Below are 26,072 nucleotides of genomic sequence, written 5' to 3'. Positions count from 1 at the left end.
ACCGCGCAGGTCAGCAACCAATCGCGCCGTGCCTTTGCCCTGACGTCAGACGCAAACTAGTCTTTTTAATTCGGTCTTTCAATTATAACCAATCAAGGGTCGTGGTGAAATTGGTTGACAGTGACGTCGGACACAAACAAGTCTTTTTAATTCTGTCTCAGATTATGGTTGAACATGTTTGTTAGTCCTGTCCCTGTAGGCCAACTTTTATTACAATTATTGTCAGGCTAAAAGCAAAGAAAGATATACCATCATTCACGATGCTGATCCCTATTTTTAACAAATCTCTATCGGAAGGCACAAAATCATTCAGTGGCGCGTTGTTGGTCATCGAAGGGACTTTCAGAGACTCGTCGACGCTTCAGGGTCCAAGAAATCTGAAAAAGTTTCCGAAGTTAAATAAAAACAGTTGATAAATCTGAGAGATTTGCATGGAATTCCGTTTGCTCGGGCACAATTTTTTAGTTAGGTGTTTCGGTTATTCATTGTTCTATATCTGTTCAGTAAATATTCTATAAGTGCAAATATATTACACGTACAGTTTGGGAATGACGGATCTCTGAAAAATCCCTTTAATCGAAATTTGATATCAAATTCATCTCAAAAGCTGAATTCCAAGTGTTACGCATTTTCCCTCTGCTATTGCTCACAGTGTATGTAGATCCCGATGTAGAGTTGAAATTTATCGTTGAAGGTAAAGGTTTCCATACAGGGGCCGATTAGCATTCATGTGATAAATACGACATACACTGTTATCGTAGCGAAGTAGTCATGCACATTACGTATCCAAAAAATCTCACTATGTGTTCTCGTCTCTGTGTGATGCTGTTTTTGTTTCTGCTGTATCTAAGATATAACCTTTTTTGCACTAATTTGTTAAAAGTCCACTTAATAAGTCCAACAGCAATGTTGCGCTTTGTGTGCAAGACAGGTTTTTCCGCAGTTCAGATGGAATGGCAAAGTTTGCGTATTTAGCGCCCATTTGTTGGTATTCTACAATTTGCCCCATACAGAATGGCCTCTACTGTCTTACTTATCAGCTTATCACGTAAAATATTAATATTTTCCTGAATCGCAAAACTTTCGCAAGATACTTTTGAAGTAGAAGCAATGTCTCCTTTGTTAATTAGTGATCCACAAGGTCCGTGTCTGACATCATTGTCAATGCTGTAGACATTGTTTGTTACCCAGTAATGAAATTAGTGAACCACGCGGTCCATGTCTGACATCAATGTCAATGTTGTAGACATTGTTTGTTACCATGGTTACCCAGTTATGAAATATGTAAGTCTTGTCGTCTGCTAACTGTATCACAGCTTAAATGTATCCAATATTAAAAACACACACATATTCATTGTCATATAATCTCCAAGATGTACATACAGTTTTACATCGTCGTTCGTGTCACCCTTGTAAAGTTGTCAAAGCACACGAAGTTTAATCAAGTAAAATATTGCAAAAGTTGGCGCGAAAAACAGTAAGATCCATAGTGTTAACAGAAATCCATTGGCTGTAGTACAACGAAGAAGTTTTATGTAGCTACAGCTGGTCTATATGGTCGGTGAAAACAGAGGATACGGCGATCTAACATTGTTATCAAAAAACCTGTTGGAAGCAGAAAGACCGTCTTTCTACTTTTTGTAGTAGTTCATAAACAATTACATGGAATTCAAATATCTTCACATATGTTTATAATCTTCTCCAATATACATCTTTACATTTGTATAATCATAATAACATTTTTATATCAAACATGATGATTTTGTTCACAAATGTGACATTTATAACAATATAAAAGCACGTCACTCGTGATTGTTTTGTTTTTTTTCCCAAACAATAATTGTTTTAGGTCTATTAAAAAAGATCCTCATTGTTTGGTGGTAGCAACTGTTGTGTGAGTTCAAAGTTCAACTGTTCAAGTTATTTCTACTTTTGATAGGGTCTGTAGTTACAGCGTTTGTTTCGAGGGAAGTCCGTCGGATTGGAAATATAGCGTTATTCCCGTCAGCTTTCGAGTATGTCCGGATCGCCGGAATCTGGAAAGAAAAGATTTAGAAAGGTATTTGTTAAAGGAAGTGTCCGGCAAATCACAACACACACTGTATCTTATATGTTAGATAAATAATTATCAAGCATGAATCACGTGGTTTTATTTAAAACAAACTCATAGTGACCATAAAAACGAATAAAAACATTCGTCTATCAACACGCGATATTCAAAATTCACGGGCGCCGACATTGGCGCGTCCCTGTATTTACATGTATATACAATGAAGGCTGATGACAATTGAGCACAAATAACCATTACGTCATTGCACTTAGACAATTTCGGCGCGGGAAATTTGAATATCGCGTGTTGAGTGCCGACTGTTTTTATTCGTTTTAAATAAAACCCATGTGTATCATGTTTTCCAACATATAAGGCATAATGTTATGATTGCCGGGGACTCTCTTTAAAAGTTTTCTTACTTCAAATTATTGTCTTATGATCAATTGGAAATAACGGGACAAAGACAATGATTGTCATAACGCACGACACAGAAGCAAGTACACATCCACGTTTCCCGCAGACACAACTCATACAAAAATGTGCACATCAGTCTGTTACTGATATTAAATGTTGATGCAAATGATGTAAAACAAATGTAATAACGATGCTCTTTGATATAGGACTTCCTTACAAAATAATGCTCGTAATGACGAACACCAGAAACAGAAACACATCCCCCACCAATCAACCCACATACACACGAATATAAACATAGATATAGATGGATTATAGACAGCTTTAAAGAAAATTATTTGTTTTTGATGCTATAATTAAATGAAATTTGTTATGCTTTAAAAGTCTTAGCTATATTACAATGTTTTTAGTCTCGGAGGGATTAAACTAATTGGGACCGTTTAAAAAAACCCGGAAAGGCAAAGTATATTCACGAGATGGCAGATTGTTATTATTTCAATTTATCGCATATCCTTGCTGGCAAATGTTATCCGTCCCAGCGAATTTGTCAAAACAACATGCATTTCAGCAAATTTTTAGATAGCTGTGAGCTTGATATTGTAGTACAATACAGAATATGCTATTTATACATGTGCATTACGATGGGTAGTCAGGGATTTGCTACTTATACCTGTGGATTGAATGGGTAGCATGAAATTTGCTGTTTTACTTGTGCATTGAATGGGTAGTACGTATTTGTACTTGTGCACTGAATGGGTATTACGGACTTTGCTATTTTGAACTGCATTGAATAAGTCTTACAAAAGTTTTCTATTCATCCTTGGCCTGTGCAGTGCAATGAATGGGTGGTACGGAATTTGCTAATTAGTACCTGTGCCTTGAATATGTACTTAGCCTATGGATTTGCTATTTGTTAGCCGTGCCTTGAATGGGTAGTACGCATTTTGCTATTTTGACTTGTGCATTAAATGAATAGTACGGAAGTTGCTATTTTTTACCTGTACAAATGATATTTAGTCCTGAACTTCTATGGTTTTCACAGGCTTGTATTGGCACAGCTTTACAGGCGATGGCATCCCCCACCGGCCGTTTTGGAACTGACAAGTCGGCTGAAACGGATAATAATTTGCGCGCACAAATCAGATTGTTTGATAAAAAAATGCGATTACTTTCGAAAATAATACAAAGCTACTTATAACTTTTGTTTATTAGCAAGTTAGTTAGTATACACCTACGCTAAAGTTTCTTTTGCCATTATCAAATTTCTAAAGCTCTCCACGGTATATACCACACACGCCAATCACAATGTGCATATAAATAATCCCATCCCTGTCCCTCTCACACCCCAAATTCTGACATAATCGGGACAAGCCCTGTTGTAGGTTGACTTTGTTCTGTATAGAGTTATATTACAAAGACTTTTGAGAGAGTGAACAAGTTGCTAGAGGACACGTTGTAAATGATTGACGTTACTAGAGAATAGTCTCAAAAATATTGATATTACTGGAGGACGATTTGTAAAATAAATAATTGCCATTACTGGAGGAAATAGTTGTACCTCGTAACCCTCCTGCTCCGTCGTTGTCGGAACTACACTTTGGTATTTGCAATCCTTGTAATATTGCCGTCTTTTGAGAAGATATAGTACTACTATGTCGCACATAACAGTCGCCTGAAATAAAGCAGAGAAAATAAAAAGAAGAAAACACACAATGTTATAGCATACCCCAAAATCTTTCCTTTTACAGGATACTAAATCGATCTTAAACACATTATTCTAAACTTCTACGTGTGAATTATGTACAATATTAACATTTCATCTTTTTAATAATGATTATATTTTAGTAACTAAAAATAACACACCATTTCCCGGATATTTTAGGCCAAAAGTGGACGCATAACATACAGCGTGCACAAGCAGACATTTATAAGCTGGCTTATTATATCTTCAAAACTTCAGAGACGCGCCCCTGCAAGAGCTTAGCGCTGAAAGAACATTGAGCAACATATCCACAATTAGCTAAGTTTAAGGGGCATTTGTCTCTCTATAGCACAGCACTGTTAAGCTAAGTTTAAGGAGCATTTGTCTCTCTATAGCACAACAATGTTGATGGAAACCTCTACGTTAACAATATCTCATTGTGCATTGTCATGATTGTAGCAACGGAACGTTTCGGAAAGTTTTAAGTCATCCTCCACATGAATGAATGTCATCATGACAAACACATCGTGATACAAAATATGTTTCTATATGGCAAATCTATAACTTTCTACACAGTAACATTGTATATTTTATTCGATATGGGCCCTCTTTTGGATGTAATCGGGACGGTTTAGGAGAGTCAGGTTTTTCCTACTCTTTTCGAAACTGACTGTGCTCTACATTGTATAAAATTGACTCTCTATACACGGACAAAGGACACAGTACTTTCATGGTTCATTTACCCAATTCTAAAGGAAAGCAGAGCAGAAGTGAGTATTTAATCAACAAATGCTTCCAAAGAAATTCAGACATTTTTCCCAGTCACTACTCTATCAAGTTGGCACCGCCGTGAATTGAACCCAAGACATCATTCACCAAATGCTAGAACCACCGGGCCACGCCCTAACATACTGATACTACGTCCCTATGCGTTGTCAATTATTTAGCAAACTAAATTTTCTTCTATTAACATGCACCCCATACAAACAAATCAATTGGTAGTGGTTGAAAACAAAAACACTATTGACTTTGGTTCATGCAAAGGTTTCATTTTCACCAATACTAGGATTGTCATTTTATTGCAGCTCGCGACGTTTGGCGGAAGGAGTCTTCTGCGAGCGGTATCGGGGCGACACTACACGGGACACGGGATCCACACTCCTAGATCCTGTGCACTCCTGAGGTGAGGAATAATGTGATCTTCTCTTGTGCGCGGCAGTGCACGCTGACGTCATGGCGATATGAGCACCAAACACGAACACGACATCGCGTCATGAGCGCCCTACATGCACACGCACTGTAACGCACTACACGAAATACCATCATTTCCCACGCTTGTTTGATGGCATGTAAAACTACGTAATCTTTAAGAAAAGCCGAATAACGATGGCGCTATTTATCTTAAATCTTCTTTGCATAGCCACTTGTATAATGGTATTAGAATATCAGAAAAAAGACTAACAAACAGGAAGGAAATTTTCTCAAATTTTTTTTATCAGGAAATGTGAGGAATAATTCATACTAATTGGCTAATTTATTTAAATTTAATGTGTATGTAAATAGCGCCCTCAATTTTCACACAAATGTACAGTTTATATAAAAATTTTAAAAAAGCAGTAAAAGAGGAATAATTTGATATAGATACGAAAATCTATGTTAAAAATGGCTAAAAATATGTGAATATTAGTGTGATAGCTGTTGGTATTATCCAGGTCAAAAATTGAAAATTTTATGATGTTTTGTTAGAAAAATTCGTCGTCCGTATTCCATAGTGGCGTATAGTGGGGCGCCGCGAATAGACAACTTTTAGAGAAAATCGGGTTTGAAGAAATGCCAATTTAAAATCGATTTGTGTAAATCAGACATTTATTATATTTTGTAAATGATGTGAAATTTCTGTAGTAAACTAAATAGATTTTATTGTTATATATTTTTCAAAAGAAATAAATACATACTATTGCTGGCAAACTGAAAATAAAACTATACGTCACTATGGAAAACAAACAAAACGCAATACCCTAACCTAACGTTAACCGTACGCCACCTCGGTCGCCGTGTAATCCCTATGGCGTTACTTTTCGTCGTATTCCATAGTGGCGTATAGGTCCGATACGTGTACGCCACTATGACATACGATGTTTTTCATTTTTGCCGATATTTCATAATTATAAAATGTGTATAAAAAGTGGCGTATGGTCGATACGCCACTATGGAATACAAAAATGTCACTTTGTAACTATATGCCACATTTAATTAATTAATTACTAATTAGTTAGCTAATTATGACTGATGAGACTTAGAAAAAATGAAAGAGAACATCATTAAAAACATATGTGCCAAAATAAAAAAAAATGACCAAAAATCACTATACGCCACTATGGAATACAGCCGACGAATTAATAAATGATTACATCAAACAACAATTCCCGATCATTTTCACTACGCGATCATTTTCGCCGATGCGGATCTGAGGGTCTTGGTGTAAACGCTTATTATTATGGATGCGTATCCCAAGAGATCACATTAATGTGGATTGAGGTGGATTGATGCTCTCGTGTGCAGTCACTCATCTGTTGGGTTCACGTGGATTATCATAGGCTGGCTGACGGAAGATTTGGTACAGAAATTGATGGTATACGGAGATTTTGACACCTTTTAGGGATTTATGATTATTTTTGTCGCATCTGGCATGGGAATCTAACTCTAATAGTCCAAGAAATCTCCGATAAATTATTTCGTCCATCTCTCACTCCATACGATTAGTACAGAAGAAATATTTGCTTAAACTCATTTTTTTCAAATGTCATTGTACTTGTAGAATTCTAATGTAATTTGAATTCAATCGCCGGTGTTATATTATGTGAATAACCTAGCCTAAACTGGACTGCGGGAAATAACAACAGTTTGCATAGCGCTCACATGTACAATGAACCCTTGCCGGCCTGGATTAAATAAACACTATTGGATAAATCATGCATTTTATGAGTGTTTCTTGCATAAAACAGTCTCTGTGATATTTATGTTGTCTATACTTGTGCGATACTATAGGCTTAGCACGATAAACTATAGTACCTTTATAGAAGTGTGCATTGTTTGTATGTCTTTGGTCGTTTTCTGAATGTAAACGAATGTAAAGGATTGATATTCACTCGGTCGGTACCTAATCCGAAGATATTGAAATTTCACCTAAAGCGAATGGAATGGCAGGAGCCATATTGGTTTTAGTCATTAAACTAAGATATTCAATACAGGAAATTTGTCAAGGAAACCAGTAATCGTCTTTATATTTCCACAGGTCTTGTGGTTTTTGAGGTGTTTTTTGAGTAAAGGCCAATAATATGTTATATAAAAAGAAAGTTTTGGGCGTCCATAAACCGCCTTAAAAGAATTAAATATAGACTAAATGCAACAGTTGCTTTACTTTTTAAAGACATTACAGTTCTTTGCTATAAAAGCATTTTACGACAAAAGTTTGAATTTCCACGTCTTAAAAAGGCACTCTATTTGGTCTAAGAGTACTTGAAAACTGTTTGATTATTATTATATCAATCACTTTCAAGTATTTTGTATTTTGTGCATGGGTAACAATATTTTGCGGGTCTACACTGATTTTGTATCCCAGAGGAAGGCGGGAGGGATGAGGATAGGCAAGAAATTTGTGACAATCAGGGGGCAAGGAAAGCAAGTTTAGGTAAGTCCAAAGGAGGGACACATATTATTATTATCAAGTCAAAAATGGCAGGGAAAGGGGAGGATATTCTTGGCACGTTTTAATATCATGCAATAAAATGCCCTATACAAAATGGTATCAATCAATCAAATATGCAAAACTGTTCTGCTTACTATACATTCGCATCACCTAAATACAATCTTTACAGGTTTGGGAAATGGGCTCACCACCATTATTTTCCTACGCAAGAAAACATTTACACGCAATTCGGGAAATAAATTGCCCTCCCTCGCAGCAGTTCATTAATGTGCAGCCCGTAGCTGCAAGAAACTCTTTGTAGTTTACGTTGAACATTATTTGTGTAACCCTCCTTTAAAAACTCTGTTCAGAGAGACCCAATTTTAACTTGAAATCGTGTCTTCTCATACATATCATAATTTACCGGTGGATCTATTGAGGGTATTTTGACAGGAATGGCCGCCTAATCGTGAGAGTAATGCTTACAGAATGAAGCGGCAATCAATCTATCACACACCGCCAACTTTCAATTAGAAAAAGTCACATACGTTGCGATAACATGACCTGTTTATCTAATTATTGCTTCAAAAGCTTGCCTTTTTAAGGATTCATCATGGCTGTCGAGATTTAAATGTCAGGCGTTTCAACTTTTCAACGATCAATCACTGATGTGCGAACGACTCGATTTCAAATTTGACATAACTTACACTTTATTTTCACGGGGATTCCATTGGTTATTTTCAAAAATCACATGAACTAGAATACTTGCATGTTTGCTGGGTATGTTGGTACCTGTTTGTATATTCTAATCAAATTAATAACAGGAACCAAATAGGTTGGCAAAATGGCAAATGCAAAAAGGTGCAACAGTCGTCAACTACAAGAATGTTGTTGAATGTTCTTACTCAGAACCCTGCATATCAGTCACACATTATCCCTTTCCTTACGACTGCCTTTGTTTTACCGCGTGTACCCGATGCACTAAAACGGCAGATCACACACCCAAATGACTCGGCTTATTGTGGGACAATCATGGGCATTTATTTTAAAAGCAACCTTTGATCTAACACCGCCTTACTCAATGGAGTATCAAACTACCTTGATTACCCATTATTGTTAGTACTGACACAAATACAACAAAACATTCAACTACTACTTGATCTGACTTCACAAACATTATCTAAAACACATTAATCAATAGTGATCAATTTATCAATGAAATACATCCTAAAAAGTTATTTCTAATTTACAATTTACTACTACTGCAAAAGTTACACAACTTGTGTAAAAACGGAACACCACAATCTCTATTGTCTTTTAAAGATTGAAGATTTGCTTCTTTTTATACATGTTGGGTAAATGTCTTACGTGGGTATAATGGCGTTCAGTTTTTAGAGTGTAACGGATGTCCGCTGTGATGCTTTATTGGCTGTTTTAAATACACTAGTTGCAGAGGGGATCGAAAGTTATGTGTTAGAACCACTTGATGTGCATTTACGTCGTGCATAAAAGAACAGCCCGCAGCCAGTTTGCATTAGCGGATTCCTCATGCCTTTCTTAATATAGAAGCAAAAAGGCGGTAAATTAGTACACGGTCAAACCACACTTTCATCAAAGCATCGATGATCAAAAACATAAACTAAACAGGCAAACAAACAAACAAACAACAAAATGCAAAACAAGTGCATAGTTAGTTGATTCACCTCTGATGTTAGATCTAAAAAGAAGTTACAACTTACATGTATAAGATTGAATCATTAGTAAAAGAAGGCTTAGTTAGTACGCTTATAATCACAGTCCTACAGGTAATTTAAAACCGGTTTCTGTGAGCAGGCTAGAGGCAAGGTTTAGCCATTCGGCTACCATAGGATTTTTAAAAATTCCTTTTACAGCGGAAATACAGTTTCAGATCAATATAGTATTTAACAATAATATCCTATACTGTTCAATTGGCATTTCCCAACGTTGGGTCTAACTTCATCAGTCAACATTATTGGGCAACATTCAACCAATTTTGGTTAAAATTTGCCCAATAATTTTAACAACTGTTACCTATTAATTTAGACCCAACGTTGGATAATATTTGCCCATTTTATGGCAGTGTACATACAGGGTGTATCAAAATGATTGGTACCGATGACTTTTCATTTTTTACCGATTTTTAAAACTATTTTTTGTACCAGTTTGGGGTAAATTGTTTACATATTTGTAATTATAGTAGTTTTATCTTCTCTAAGAATTTAGAGATCAGTAGCGCACCATTTTCAAAGCTCTATTTTACTACAAATACCTTGTGAGAATGATATGTTGAAAATCATGGAAATGTTTAATTTTTCCTTGCCTATTTCTTCATTCATATTATATAAATGTTCTAATCAATATTTATTGGTTGACAGTAATATTATGGACTTTAATAATTTAGGTGGGGTGAAATAAGTTTGTGAATCAACACCTTCCAGGGCGGTAATTTAAATTATAGTATTGAGATTACTAAGTAGATGGTGTGGCAGAATGGCTATAGACTGTACACAGTGTAGGTTAGGTTAGACCTGGTAAAAGTATTCAACAGTATTCCACACTTTAGCGTGCATCCATAGTAAAGAATCGCTGGTTGACACGAAGCCTTGGAGAAATGCAGAGAAGATTTTGAAGACAGTTTTCAAGCGCAAGGAGTATCTCATGCAAACATGCTATAACTTGCAATGTGTCACAATTTGATATGGGCAGTTACAGAACGGATTCATCCCAGGTGTTAAGTTCATTCAAGATAGGGCTTCACCTCATACTGCCAGAGTCGTAAGGCAGGGACTTCAGGAACTATCTTTCTAAAAGCATGTGTAAAGCATTGTTTTGTTATGTAGACTGAGGTGAGATATTGAAGAGCATGTATGCAATAAATAGTTCAAGCAGTGAACCTATTCATCTTGTGTTGTGTAAGTAAAACCATGATTACGTCGATCTTCGTTTAAATGACAATAGCTCCCAGATGCATCAACCAATCATCTTCAGATTATTGGATCAATAAGTTAACATATGCCGCTTTCTATTTATAGTACAAAAACTATATTAATTAGCAATTTTATATTTTTGATATATTTTTGAAAATGTCACATAGCCCGGTACCAATCATTTTGATACACCCTGTAGAATTTATATCACTGATTTAATCTTTCATTCTCATCTCATTTGGTCATCTTATACTACTATTCTTATATGGTGCAAGTACCAAAGTTGTTTGTTTGACTTTCAAGATTTTGTACTTCAAGTGTTTGCCATAGAAACTGATACATTGCGTTTCCCCTTGTGATTGTCACACTCAGTATCGTCATTATATTTTCACTCATAAATGCACGTAAATTTTAAAATATTGATATGTTTTTGTCTGGTAAATACAATATTCCTTAAGCCTCTTCGCTCAAAGCTTAGTTTTACACAGAAAAACATGACATTTGACTTTGAGTAACTTTGACCATGAAAATAAAACCGTAACAAACATTAACTATTTCGGTTTGACTTTGATACTATTTTGTAGTTATGTTAGTTTATTTGCTATCAAGAATTGGTTTCTTCCAAACATAAGGAAATTAGCCACATTGATGATATCGTGGCGTAATAAATGGACCCAGCGGCTCTACAATGGATTTTAAACAGCCATATTTGCTGAAACTAAAATTGAAGACATGAAATTGATTTTCTTTTTTTTCTGCACCGAGGAAAATATATAAACTTTCGCCATAACTTTTTTTCTTCAGCATTTTGTGCAAATGCTACAAAAGAAGAATAAAATGTAAAAATGTAAAATATGTAAAATGTGACTTTGATTATAATGTGTTAACTGTGACAGAATCATCTTCATATAATTATTAACATAACAGACCTACGTAATCACAATTGTATTGTTTAATGTGTGTGATAGCAACAAACGACTAAGCTGTACCTGAAGTTATTGATTTGATGTGATACATTTTGTGAGGGATAGCATTCAGTTTAGTCCTCTAACACTTTTGGTGGCCCGCTGACACCGATAGCATGTTTATCGGGAGGGAAGGGTAGCAAGGGAGATTATTGGGCTCCACTTAACAAGCGACCACCGTGACGATAGTTATTGTCCTGTTATGTACTGAACGATACGATCTTTACTCTTTACGGTCTGTACAGTCACCTACCTGGACAACCGATTCTTTAGAAATGCTTAGTCGCGCTAAAAGTCGATCGATACATGTTAAAATCAGCACAATTCAGAGATACACCTTTTGCTATGAAATTAATTTTCTCGGTCAAATATAAAGCAATATTTTTTTTTCTTCAGTAATGTCAGTTAAAAGCTTGGTGCTTGGATATATATTTTTTTTAAAAATCCTGGTATTAAAATTAAGCATCAAATTGTGTCTTTTAGTGTGATATTTTTTGGTTTTTTAGCGTATCAAACTAATATAGTTTGCTAAAGAAAGATATTTCCCACCTCTGTAACGCACATCGTGTGGGTCTATATATTATAATTTTGTCAGAATTTCCGTTTTTATTTTACCTTTTTCCTTCGTGCTCCGAAAATGTCAAACTCAGTACTTTTATCTCGTGAGCAACCAGCAGAAATAGTCGATGTTTTCATTGTTGTCATCCAGGGCAATTTTCCATTGAAAAGCAAATATTGCCCGACCAGCGATTTAGTAGCCCAAATCCCCAATTGGGTTTTCTGGTAAATGAGGAGAATTTTAAAATTTGCTCCCGTGATAGCCTGCAATTTCAATTTATATGGATTCCATGATTATGAAAACCATTTTGTCTGTCTGTTTGTATGTTTACCTAGGTTAGTCCGTATTTTCTCTTAAAAGAGACGCACGCTTGAGGTCCATGGGAAAATCCACGGTCCAAACCTAGAAAAATTAGCGTGTTATTATATATACGGGATTTTAATCTTCTGTCCCTCCTATCTCCAGGTGAATTTTATATGACCTACCCCCCCCCCCGCCCCCCATCGCGGGTTGCCATTTTCATTACACCCTTCAGACTTGTGTTCGGGTTTGTTTTTATTGTGACATGTAGGCGTATACCTAAATGTATAGCTATGCTATATATTATTATGTAACATCATGTACATGTAGGCCTATGGGGTGGGGTGGGTGCAGAGGTGTGTGAGGTGGGTAGTGGGGGTGTATGTAGGTAAACTTAGGGGTGGTACTCAACACACTTTAACCATGACTTCCAATGCAAGGCTTATTGTTGCCACAAATGTTTTTTCCCTTAAGGTTATTTAATAGGTTTTTATAAACGTCCATGTTTAACCTGGTATTGTTTTAGCTGCTTCATTAAATAATTGCTTGAACAGGCTGTTGTTAAAAAAACAAAAACCTGTTTAAGTTAACAATGATAATGAATGGTTCTTATAAGGCACAATCTCTGATGAGGAACTCAAAGCGCGTAAAGCACGAAATTTACAAACAGACATAAAAACAATCAATTTATAAAGATTGGTTTTAAGCTGGCGTTTAAATAACGAAAGTCTGGGGGCGTTACGAAGGTTATTTGGAAGTGTGTTCCAAACAGTTTGCTGGATCATAAAACATACAGCGTAATATTATGTTTTGTAAAAGAAAGTTTTGTTAAAAATATTGCCCAATTGCATGTAAGATTGTCGGGCAAAGTTGTTTTGAGGAGAAGCAAATTTCAACACATTGGTCCGATGATCAAATCAAATACTTAATCACTCACGTGATGAAAGATCCTCATCGTGCTGTAAACATGATCAGTCAGTGGCGTACTAGCTGCCGGGGGCAGGGGGCAATTGCCCCTGGCAAAATTTGCCTATTTGGGCCCCCGCCCCCTAGTGCAAGGAAAAAGAGGACAAAGGCGGGAGAAAGAGGAAAAAAGAGAGGAGAGAGAGAGGGGAAGAGAGGGAGAAGAGGGGCAGAGAGATGGAGAATCCATACGATATGCAATACCATACGATTATATTCAATAAGCCTGGCAAAAATTGTCTATTTGGGCCCCCGCCCCCTCTCCCCCCCCCCCCAAGTGCAGGGAAATTTGGTGGATTTGGGCCACCGCCCATACAGGCTTTAATTGCCCCCCTTGGAAAAAATCCCAGCTACGCGCTGTGATCAGTTGGAGCGCTATTAGGCCTGGGAATTTCGTTGCCGAAGTTCTGGCAACACTGTACCCATGCCGGTATTCCTATTAAACCCAGGGATATCGATCCACAATGGCAATGCTAGTATCAGCCTTCACGCGTTGATTTTGAAAAATTTTGCAGGCGGGAGTAAAAAGTGGTGAAATGAAAACGGAAATTCTGACAAAACTATGATATATCGCTCACGGTGATGTGCGTTAGAAAGTTGGGAAAAATCCTTCATTAGCGAACTATATTACTTTGAAAAGCTAAAAGGTTGATCCAAAAAAAGGCTCGCGGGCAGAGTTTAAGCCTATCAAAATCTTACACGAAATGACTGAATTTCACGCCTAAGTTTAACACTAGGATTTGAAAAAAAATACAGTATCAAGCGCTACAATTTGACTTGACATTTACTGAAAAAATGAAAATTATTGCTTTTTATTTGGCCGAGAAAATTAATTTTACATTGAAAAGGTGCAACTCAAAATTTAGCTCATTTCAACACCAAATTCGATCGTTTGTATTGCCTCATTAAATGACTGAGTGAGCCTTGCAGAACAAAAGAATCGGTTGTCCAGGTAGGTGACTGTGTAATGCTTATCAGTAGCTGTATCTGCAGCAATTTACCAAACAAATAATGTTTCCCCTTCGTAGGGGCGATAACATCCAGTTACGGTACGGTAAAAAAACCCATTGGTGTCAGCAGACCGCTGATATTAAAGGTTATATAACTAAGTTAAATATTAGTCCTTATACTCTACCTTCCTTCTATGCTCTTTTCTCTCTTTCTCGTGTATTAAGTGTAATACGTGGTGTGTGCAATGCGTATCTTGAATTAGTAATCTAAAATGTTGCTGAAAGACTTATTTGCATCCTTAAATAATATTACTACATCCACACATTCCAATTTACCGTTCCCCCAGGAAAATGGCCAGACAGTTATAAGAGTAGGTGTACATTTCACCTTGAGCACATGGATAGTCCACAATTAGCGTCTGATTTTCCAATAGGGCACACAATACGCCCTTCGTAGAACTACAAATGGTCAGTTTGTCTCTCACTTCCAAATCTGTTTTTTCAAGTGATGCCCTTAAAATATTTATGTTGTTTTTATTACATTTAAAACGATTAATCAAATAATCTGTTTCCCGTGAGCAAAAACCCTTTCTAGGGTCCTGTTATATAGAGTACGTCACACGAGCTTACCTACCATATTCGCTAACTAAATGAAAGCAAAGTCAGTTTTTTTGTTCAATATTATCCGTCGAATCGCCTGAAGGGAAATAGGGAATAGGGACAATACTACAGCTAACACAGTGCTTTAGATTAAAGCGTTATCGTGGTCTGTGATTTTAATACTCTCTTCCTTTAAATCCGATACTTTCTCCATTTTCCACAAATTGAATGTGAACTAAAAGCACCGGTTACGAGATATTCCATAGGTTTTGTGATGTTATACAATGCTGTTAAGAAATTGTTTCATTTGGTTTTTCAATTCTGCATGCAATGGCACAAAATGCAAATTCCTAGATTAAATTGCAAGCAAATCATGAATAGCAGGCGATTAGAAAAACCAAAAAAAAAAAGGAAGTTAATCTGGTAACACTATCCATGCAAAAGAAACTAAGAATGATTCAAATAAATCCAAATGTTAATGACATGAATAAAGCAATTCAACGACTGAGGAGCTCATGACGAACAATTCTACATGATCACTCAATGCAAGCAAGCTAGTAGTTGTCATAGTAACGGAAGAATGATGATTCTTAACTTTTTCCTTTTCCGGCATGCCACACCTTCGGGAATACTAGTAGTAATAGATGCGTCTGCAAGTATAACATAACGGCACCAAAAAGATGCGATGAGTTTTGATGTTACGCGGACAAATGTTGCAAGCCATTCTTTTCATTATTTACAAGACGTGTACAAATTGTTTAATGCAATAATTTAACAACAATGCAACATTTGATTAGAAGACAATGCTCTTGACGCTCAAACAGTGTCCAGCCATTATGTGGATTATTTATATACATACACCTGCGCTTACATAAAGGGTACACAAGTTCCAACTCCGAAGACTTGAACAAATTGTAGAGTTTTTACGAATTTCAGAAATGAAATTATATAGAAGTGCCGGCAATTGATAGTTCATTTTGTTTTACAAAACTTGTCCAATTTACAAAAGTTGCACGTTGGTCCATTCAACGGAAACAGCGCAGTCATTAATCCAAAAAGGGTTAAAGATAAGGTTTAGGGCATTATAGGTCAGGAATAAGGTTAGGGTTAAGGGTAGGGTCAGGTTAGCATTAGTGTAATGGTTAGTGTTAGGGTTAGGCTAGGGTTTGGGTCAGAGTTAGGATCAGAATCAGGTTTATGTTAAGGGTAAAGGTTGGGTTTAGGGTTATGATTAGGGCTTAGGTTATAGGTGAGGGTGAAGTTTAGGGTAGGGTTCGGGTAAGTATTAGGGGTTATAACTAAGTTATTAGGTTTTCGGATTAATGACATTTAGGACTATTGACCCATTCAACTCCAAAACAATGCAGTAGACCTGACCTGCTGTAGATTACATTTTATGAGAGCCGAATGGATCATGTAAGGCACAACATCTTTTTTGGTCTTATAGCGCTATCGGTGCCCAAAGAAGTACCGATGGCACTTTTTATCGTACCTTTTTTATTTTATTTTTATTTATATGAAAAATAATAACACTATGCAACTAGTAATTATTATGCTTGATACAACTTATCCAGGGATTGATGTTAAGAGTCATCGGTACCTAACTGGGCACTGATAGTTCTATAGGACCAAATTGGATGTGGTGCCTAAACCTTTGTGGACTAATAAAACTTATACTAATGAGCCGTTCCCTTTGAATGGACCAAAGTGCAACTTTTTTAGGTAATGAGCCATTGTTACCATGGTTACCAAATGCAACGGAATGTGACATTGTTAATTAAGTCAGATGTGTAAAACTAAACATAGGCTACCAATAATATACATTTTGTTGGTTACTTCGGTAAAACGCTGTTGGATTTGTTTTAAACAAAAAAAGTCTTAACGGACTTGGAACTTTTGGACCCTTAGTTTGTAAGCAAAACATAATGCGCAAAAGTATACAGATGTTAGTTTTGTTATTCCCTCTTAAGCAGTGTTAGATCACAAAAAATGCGCAGATATCATTTTCATTAAAAATAATATTACAAAAAAGTTACTTATCATAAAGCTTGCTTCGTTTTTGTCTAAACTGCAAAATATTTTTCTACTTTTTCTACAAAAGCCATAAGAATCGTTTACCAATAACATGAATAAATTGAAACCAAATATGGGTAACTTCAGTCGCTTAGAAAAAGAGAAAGTCAAATTCAATATGATAAAGGATGAAATACAAAAAAATGGTAGGATGCATATATATTTAGCAGGCTGCAAAACGGATTCATCTGATTAAATATGACATGTATAGATTAAATAAGATATAGGTAAAGTATGTAACTTTAAAAAGATGATAAAAATAAATTTTCTATGATAAATTGAATCAAAGAGCATTCTTGTTGCCATGCCTGATTATATAGGGTGAACAGATAAAGGTCTTGTTTACACCGGGCAATGATATAATTCAGTCATACACCTAAAATGGTGTTATGATACAGGCGAATATCAATTCCTCTTTCGTTGTAATAACATGACAACATCAATTATATAGAAACACTGAAGCCTGAATTAACAGTGGACTTCGGTTGTATATATAAATGCGCATATATAAATGCGCACGTGACATCTACAAGTCGCCATACCGTATTAAACGATACAAGGTACCCGGATGTACATAAACTCCCCGTGCAAAAGTATAGAGGAAAATGACAGGTCGCAAGGAAAATTGCTTTTGCAAAATAGTGGCATTGATTGCAAAGGGTAAAATAACTTGACCTGAAAGATAAACTCTTTTTTAACGTTTTCCATCACGGAAAAAAAAATTAACTACGGAAAAGTTAGATATAGCTGATTTACAAACTTATATTTCATAATTTCCGCGCTAAATGGGCGTGCCAATTGGCCATATCTATGACGTAGTGCTGGTTTCATACTATCATGCTGCTTGCCGCCGAGCGGCGTGACACACGCGCATTGTAGACAAACAGACACAATCAAGACTTGTGAATGGCTGATAAGTCATGCCTCTTGTCGCAACGGCATGAAAGTATGAAAGGGGACATGATTGGCTTTAAGGTCAGAATTTGTGAAACCGCCCGGCCGTATGGCATTTTCCAATATAGTCGGTTAATTTTGTGGGGTTCATTATCGAACCCCAACGGTTTTAGCTTGTATTTATATTGTTTATCAACATAGGCCTATGTGTTTGTGAGAGTTCAAGCGTTTTAAAATTTCAAAATAATCCCATTCAATTACACGGTTGACGATGAAAATTTACTGAATTTAGAGAATGCAATGCGGCCACCACCTGGAACTGTGGTCGCAATTTCAGTGATTGACAGTGAGGTAACACGAACATGGCACTGGCCATCTGGTCACGTGCGCATTTATATATGCGCATTTATATATACAACCGAAGTCCACTGATTAATGGATTACTCAAGTCACGATCAAAAATAAAACGTTTTTTGTTAAAAAAGAAAATTGTTAGAAAAGTTACAAACGTTCGCTTGTTTAAAAATATTACGGATATCATTGTTGAAAAAAATGCGGATATCATGAAGAAAAAAATCTGAAGTTGTTTAATGCTCCACGTAGTATCGCATTCAGTAAGCCTTATATATTCCTTGTATCACTGCTTGCTATTAGTGATACAAGGAATATAACAGAACTCATTGGCATCTTTATAAATAAATAATTACATGAATGCACTAAAAATGATTTTTACTTCAAACACACAATCTACTTGAAATACTTTTTCACCAGGTAAAGGAATACTACTAATTTTGTCAGTTTTAAATGGTAGGTACACAGGGTATCGTTATAGTACATTAATCATGTTGCCTTTATTTATCTCCTTTATACTTTACAGAATGCCCCAGTAAAAAAATACTGGGTGAATATATTTGGACATAAGTCGAGAAATAAACTTCGGAATCAAACCATTTAACCTGTGTATATCTGCAATCAATACAATAAGCTTTTTCAAAGCTACTAATCTTACAGGTGCGAGTAATCAGCATGATATGCTATTTTATCTAAACGACATGACGCTACACTGATTGCAACCGGTAGACTGATTAATGTGTGACAAAACTTTAGCTTTTTAGCCAGCTGGAATTATTTATGCAATAATTCTTTTAGCAATAATTACATTAACATTAATGAAAAAGATATTTACAAGTACGAAGCATTATCTTACATGCAAGCTTTCATTTTAATATCGTGCAGTATTTTCAAATTTGAACAAAACCTAATTAAAATGTTTCGGAAGAAGCAGATGTTTAAGAAGAACGAAAAGAAGTGCGCATTGTGTTGAATGATCTTTCTTTAAAACTTGCAATGAAGTGAATTGATGCATGCGTTATGTAATCGCTCATCAGTCAGCCGTTACAAGTAAAATTAGCTTAGCGTATGAGATGCAAAATCAGATGAGCTACACACTGCCTTTTAAATTTTTGATTCTGATGCCTATTTCCTGACTAATGTTCAAATTCATTCACCCGGTGAATGAATTCTTGGGACACCCTGCATTTGAAAATTAGCAAATAGCAACTCAAAACACTAGCAGAGATAGATTCCTGATTGTATCAATTTTATTCCTGGATTTGCCTGGTAGATACTTTTTATTCATTGGTATTCTATTGGGTTGAATACAAAAACGAGCCTTATTGTTCAAGTTCTTTATAATCTGATAATAAATCATCCATATAGCATCATGCAATGAAGATGTTATACCACAGATATGAATATGACGGATTATGTATCACAGTTAAAATATATAGGCATTAAAATGGATTATGATATCATGAGATGCAACCATAATGCAATATGCGGATGATGGGATATACGTTACTTCTAATTATGATCACCCGCACGTGGTTTCAGAGACTGGTAGATTACATTCCCTGTTGTAGATTAAAGTACCGTACGAAAAATAACGAAGATATGGGGTATAAATCAATGTTTTCACTGTCTGTGTTGGTGCAGGGAATGGTAAAAATACTTTTGTTTGCAAAGATTAACATGGTGTAATGCCTTTTTGAAAGCAGGGATTGTGAATTTTTTATTCTATCATATAATATAATTGATTGTTTATGTTGATGCAAAGATGGGTAAAATTATTTTGTTTGAATAAATTAAAGTTAATGAATTGCCTAAATGCAGCCTATGCAGGGATTATTTAAGTAATTTAAGTAGGTATGATGTTATTCATTACATCAATGTGCTAAACTCCTCGAGTTTGGAAAGTTTTTTCAAGCATCTATATCTCGGATTATTTGTGACATGTGCATATCGTGTTGCATATCAATGGATAGCTACATTATTCCTCTTTACAATGACACCACATTGCAAACAGCCATCTCTTTCACAGCTGAGTACACGTCTTGTGAATGTAGTTGGTTATCAAACAGAATGTGCCAAATTGACCATTATTCCGTGCTCAAACAACACCAGTCAATATCCTTAATAACGGGTGGAAAGACCATACGCAGCCATAACAGCTAGGCACCTTTTCATCACACGTTGCTGTGAGATGACATTCCATTCTTCAACCAGGATTCGTCGCAGGTCATTTAATGTGGTTGCATTGGTCCCACAAGTGGTCAACTGGGTTGAGGTCTGGGCTGATGGCAGACCATTATATTATCTCTACTCCGATTTTCTGTAGGTAGTCGTTGACTACCCTGGCTCTGTGGTGGCGAGCATTATCATCTTGGAGGATTGCATTAGGTCCGAGATGGTGAAGATATTGGATTGCAGCTTGCTGCACAGAAAAAATTGTAAATTTGGCACATTTCGTTTGAGACCCCACTACATTCACAAGACGTGTATTCAAGCGTGAAAAAGGTGATTATTTCAAATGTGGTGTCATTGTAACGGAGAATTAAGTAGCTATCCATTGATATGCGACACGATATGAACATGTCACAAATAATCTGAGATAAAAAAATGCTTGAAAAACTGTCCAAACTTTTGTTGAGGAGTTTATATTGTTTGTGTTGATGCAAAGACTGGTTACTTTGCTTTCATACTTCTACGTGGTGTATATCCTAGTAAATACAGGGGTTATTAAACTTGATATAGTATAATGTCATGTAGATGATGCATTAATATACTTCACAGGATGCGTTGATATAATGACTGATAACGTTGACTTTGCTTTCATAGATTACCGCACAATGAGAGTACCGTTAGTGTCAAGGACACGTAAATACAGGAGTAGGTAAACTCCTATGTTCTATTTTTGCTACTTTAAGGCACATTCTCCGATAAAGTGTTCAAGTTCGGTCTCAGGAAAGACAAAAAGCCAAACACGAAGAATTCATGAAAATCATTCAGAATCGTAAACTTTAGTAGTTTTAGAACACAAAACAATGCATGGGTGATTTTCCAACAATACTTCTTTTTTGAGCAATATTACTTGTACGTATTGGGGTAACGTATCTGTGGTAACGTATCTGTGTAGCCCTTTCCCACCTTTGTCTTAATCGTGCAAGTGTAAAAACCTTACCGACTTAATACCCGTACTTGATCAGTCATCACCCAATGTGCTAAAGTCTGGTATGGTATGTGGCTTCATTTATCGCAGCGTTTTTCACAGGGGAGTAGAATTTAGGTAACGTATCTGTGACGACATGAACGTAACGTCAGGACTTTTTGCCATAATAGACCTGATTTTTTTAAAACTTTGAAACCATTGTATTATGTACCACATATATAATATAACTATATATGTAACCTGCTTGATCCATCACATATGAGAACATTCATCTAGCCATTTATTTTCATCGCCAGTGTTGGTGCAAGGACTGCCAACTTTCTTCAACCTTCTTAATAGATTCATGGTACATATAGCCTATTCAAATGCATGGATTGTTGATATGTATAAATAGTGCTCTCAAACATTAATGTGTTTTCTGTCTATGTTAAATGCAGCTAATGCTACCATAAGTAGAGTAATGTAGTTCAGTGTCTGCGTAGAGACAAAGGTTCGTAAGCAAATTGAATATTTTTCGTAGCCTAAGTCGACATAGACACTTTTAAACTAACTTTACTCTCATTATTATATTGTTGTGGTTTTAAAATCTGACCAGATGCAAAGATTGGCAAACCAATTATGCTATTATAGGCTCATTATGGATCTGTTTCATAGTCTACGTAGCTGCAGGGATCGGACAATCTAGCAGTTTTCTCATCATAGTTAAGTGAAGGGTCTAGATTAGATTCTCTAGAACATTTATATAGCTATCATAGATTTACCAGACTAACGTGTTTTAGAGCATGGTATAATTACTCTTTATTCAATGATAATACCGCTCTAAACTTCCAAGGTTAAAAACGACGAAAGGAGATATTACAGAGACTAGTAAACTCTTAGATGAAATATTGGTAAATATTTTAAGTACATCCACGTACAACGAATCTAAACTAAATGACTAAAATACACCCCAAGTCACAAGTACTCTCATTTCCACTACGAATCTCCCGGAATCACATCATTAAAAGATATACTTATTTTTGAATAGGCATTTCTCAAATTTGATAAAGCAGACTATTTCGATGGGGAAATAACAGATTTCTATTCAAAATGAACAGATTTCTATTCAAAATGACTCGTCAAAATGACATGTAGAGGTCATTCACCAAGGTGGGAGCACGTGTGGCCAAGTGGATAAGGCGCCCGACTCATACTCCATAGGTTGCGAGTTCGAGCCCCGCTCGTGCCAACGTGTTGTGTCCTTGGGCAAGGCACTTTATCCTCATTGCCTACTGGGGGATGGGGTTGGGTTGGATTGGATTGGATGTTTGTGTAGTTGTTTGTTTCAATGTTGTAATATTGGCGCTGATTAAGCTGCTGCCTGCTAATTGCATTGTGTCTGTTTAGTTGTGTTTAATGTACAATTCTAGCAATTTGACCTGCGGGTCACCATTAGAGTTTGAAATAAAACCTTCCTTTTTTTTGTCATTAACCAAACGCAATTCACTTTCTTGCATGATTGGATGCTATATAATGTGTAATGGATAGTGTTGTATATATTAATTATATATTATTAACGTAAACATTATCATTGCAAAATGAAATGGATAATCTTGACAAATAATAAGCTGGCGATCTTTTCAATTTAAATAAAACGGAAAGTATTCATTTTGATAAGATTGTCGATTCGAAGTGATAAATACCTAATCGAAATGAACAAAGTATCTCATCAAAACGAAAAATAAATGAGCAGGAATTTTATTCAGAAAAAATGAATAGAGTGAAACTAGAGTGTATATGGGGGAAGACTATCCCATGGTATGCAACTAAACTATGTTCTAGCAATTTAACTATGGACTTCATGTCTCATGTCTTTTTCCCAAACAGTGACAATCAACAGTTTCAGGACATACCTTTGCTGTCATTGATCACCTTAGTGCAGGATTGAAAATGCTTTTATGTATTTTGGTACGAAATAAATGAAGCAAAAGGTATAATAGGACCACTGTGCATACTTGACTCAAACTTAAAAAGAAAATCACTGTTGGCATGTTATACAAATTGTTACAACAATTCGATTTTATGAATAAGATATTGGAAAATACCATAATTTCCACTTTTATATTTTTGTATTACTCAAACAAATCGCTATTTTTTCTTTGTACATAAGTGAAAATGGCGAAAATTATGGATGGCCCCTTATAGGACATGGAAACAAATTTTCCATCAAAGATTAACATTGTTCATTGTCTACGTAGTTAGTGTTCGTGCTTATTTCAAGCATCTTGTTTACTTTAGATTAAGGGGGGTACTACACCCATTGTATTTTTATGCGGTTTTTTGCATTTTGTGAAGAAATGAGAAAACAAAATTGGACAAAGTGGTATGCAAAATGAAGGGGCAAATCTTCTCGGTCTGTTGGTGGCATCGGTATCAATGTAGCTTACATACTTTTCAAAGTAGAAGCCAAAAAGAGGTACATGACTGATGTACCTCTTTTTGGCTTCTACCTTGAAAATTATGTAAGCTACATTGATACCGATGCCACCAATAGATCGAGAAGATTTGCCCCTTCATTTTGCATACCATTTTGTCGAATTTTGTTTCTTATTTTTTCAAAAAATGCAAAAAAACAATGCAATGGGTGTAGTACCCCCTTAACACAGCTCGTCGGTATTAATTTGTAGACTAGGAAACCAACACTCTGCACGTTCAAAATTACCATGGTTTGTATAGTGTACGTAGATCCTACATGTAGTAATGGTAAACTTGGTTATTGGTTAAAATAATCTTGTTCTGTAAGTTGTGGAATTAACCCCATGAGCACTACCTGCCGATCTATCATTGCCTCTGATTGGTCAATTACATGATATCTTCATTTTAATCACATATCAGAATGGAGCTTGGCAAATAATTCACCAATTTTTTGGGTGGTTTAATTATTCTAACAATGTTGCTGATTGGTCCAATTGACAATGAAAACTTCTTTTTGACCAATAGGCAGCCTTATAAGGCAGGTAGTTAATAAGGTTAATTAATCTCTTTTTATTTACACTATGGGACTATGTGAATACGTCTTCAAATGACTGTCATTTATTGAATTTATGGTTTCAAAGGTTCAATGTACACCTACACGGACGCATTGTTTTTCCACGCATTTCAATTATTTCAATTTTTTGTGACCAGAATGGGATCAGAAGAAGAAAATCAATACAAAAATCCTTAACAAAAACTTGCCAGCGCTGACAAATTAATAATTGATTGTTATAATTAATGCAATTGTCCATACAGAATCACTGGGGTAAACAGAATAAGCGAAAACCAAAGTCACCTCACGATCTAAGCGAATAACAACAACTCAATTCTTGATTACTGTAGAAATCTGATCGTATATATCAAATTCTTAACCTTGATTTCCTCACTTGATATTTTCGTAATCACGTACTCTGTTGTTAGAGAAAACAAGGTTTTCTCTCAAAATAAAACTTTCTCAAGTGCAGGTTCTCATAAGGTTAGAGGGATGGCTGGAGCCATATTTATATTGCAGTTGTAGACGTGACATTTAAAAACGGCAGTATTCTTCTTAATATTAATATTTTGAATCAAAGGAGCGTTTATATTTCCATAGGTCTTGCGGTTCTTAAAGCCATATTATAACATTTTCATACAAAATAGATTAGCATTTATTTGCCATAAAATGTTAGTTTTTACTGTCAGATATATCCCCTTTTATTTTTGAGCCGACCAACTACAGCAAAGCAAAGAAAATTGGAATTTACTACCAGCGCATACCAGCGCATATGTCCCCAATACGTACCACTCCTTCGGTCATGTTATGGTACGACCCTTTGTTTGTGTACATGTAGATCACCGTCCCGCACGCCGTGTACGTACTGTGTGTTATGAACATCGTGTATGCGTTCGACTGATAATTCCATCGTAATGATAAAACGCCGGTTCCGGCGTTTTATTCAAAATCTCCGATTTTGACAAAACTACAGCATCTAGAGTCTTGATTTTTGCAGGGTATATTGGTTTAATAAAGTACAATATAATAGTGTAAAAATGAATTTAAACAAAATCAGTGAGGGCGTCCTCCTCAGCAAATGTTATAATATGGCTTTAATTCAAGGCCAATAATGCACATGGGGCGAAAGGATACCTCTTGTATCAAGTCTATCTTTTATAGAACCCATACAATGCCTTTTGTGTGTCATCTTTATTTGTCTCAATAGTTTAGTGCAAACAACCACTAGGTCATGGTCCCCTCCGACTAGCCTAAAAACAGAATAATTTGAATAAAAGTTGTATTTACTAATCAATAAACATACCTTAAAAATGTTTTTAAATTTGTTTCTAATTTTAATCACGATCAAAATTAAGTTTGTACGTTCGGCTAATAATTGGCAAAGATTATTCGGGTTTTGTTATTGCGTGCGTCAATATAGTATTGACTTACGCTTACGTAAATTCACATAA

At 35.8% G+C, this 26,072-nt stretch overlaps 1 protein-coding gene across 3 annotated transcripts in view; it reads right to left on the bottom strand.

Annotated features, from left to right (window-relative positions):
* Positions 1 to 257: 257 nt before the first annotated feature.
* The window catches only part of LOC140164242 (P2X purinoceptor 4-like), a 194,108-nt gene continuing 168,293 nt past the window's right edge, over positions 258 to 26,072 (bottom strand). For 2 of the 3 annotated variants that reach the window (XM_072187506.1, XM_072187507.1), the window contains exons 10-11: positions 4,023 to 4,136; positions 258 to 2,036 (exon numbers count right to left, since the gene is read on the bottom strand). In XM_072187506.1, coding sequence (XP_072043607.1) covers positions 1,908 to 2,036; positions 4,023 to 4,136 — 243 coding nt within the window. In that variant the 3' untranslated portion in view covers positions 258 to 1,907. Of the gene's footprint in view, positions 2,037 to 3,462; positions 3,574 to 4,022; positions 4,137 to 26,072 lie in introns of all 3 variants that reach the window. The other variant, XM_072187508.1, reaches the window with a different exon arrangement.

Source organism: Amphiura filiformis, chromosome 11 (genome assembly GCF_039555335.1).
Source record: "Amphiura filiformis chromosome 11, Afil_fr2py, whole genome shotgun sequence".
Taxonomy (NCBI): domain Eukaryota; kingdom Metazoa; phylum Echinodermata; class Ophiuroidea; order Amphilepidida; family Amphiuridae; genus Amphiura; species Amphiura filiformis.
Note: the sequence above shows the minus strand (reverse complement) of the source record. Positions and strands in the feature narration are given on the sequence as shown.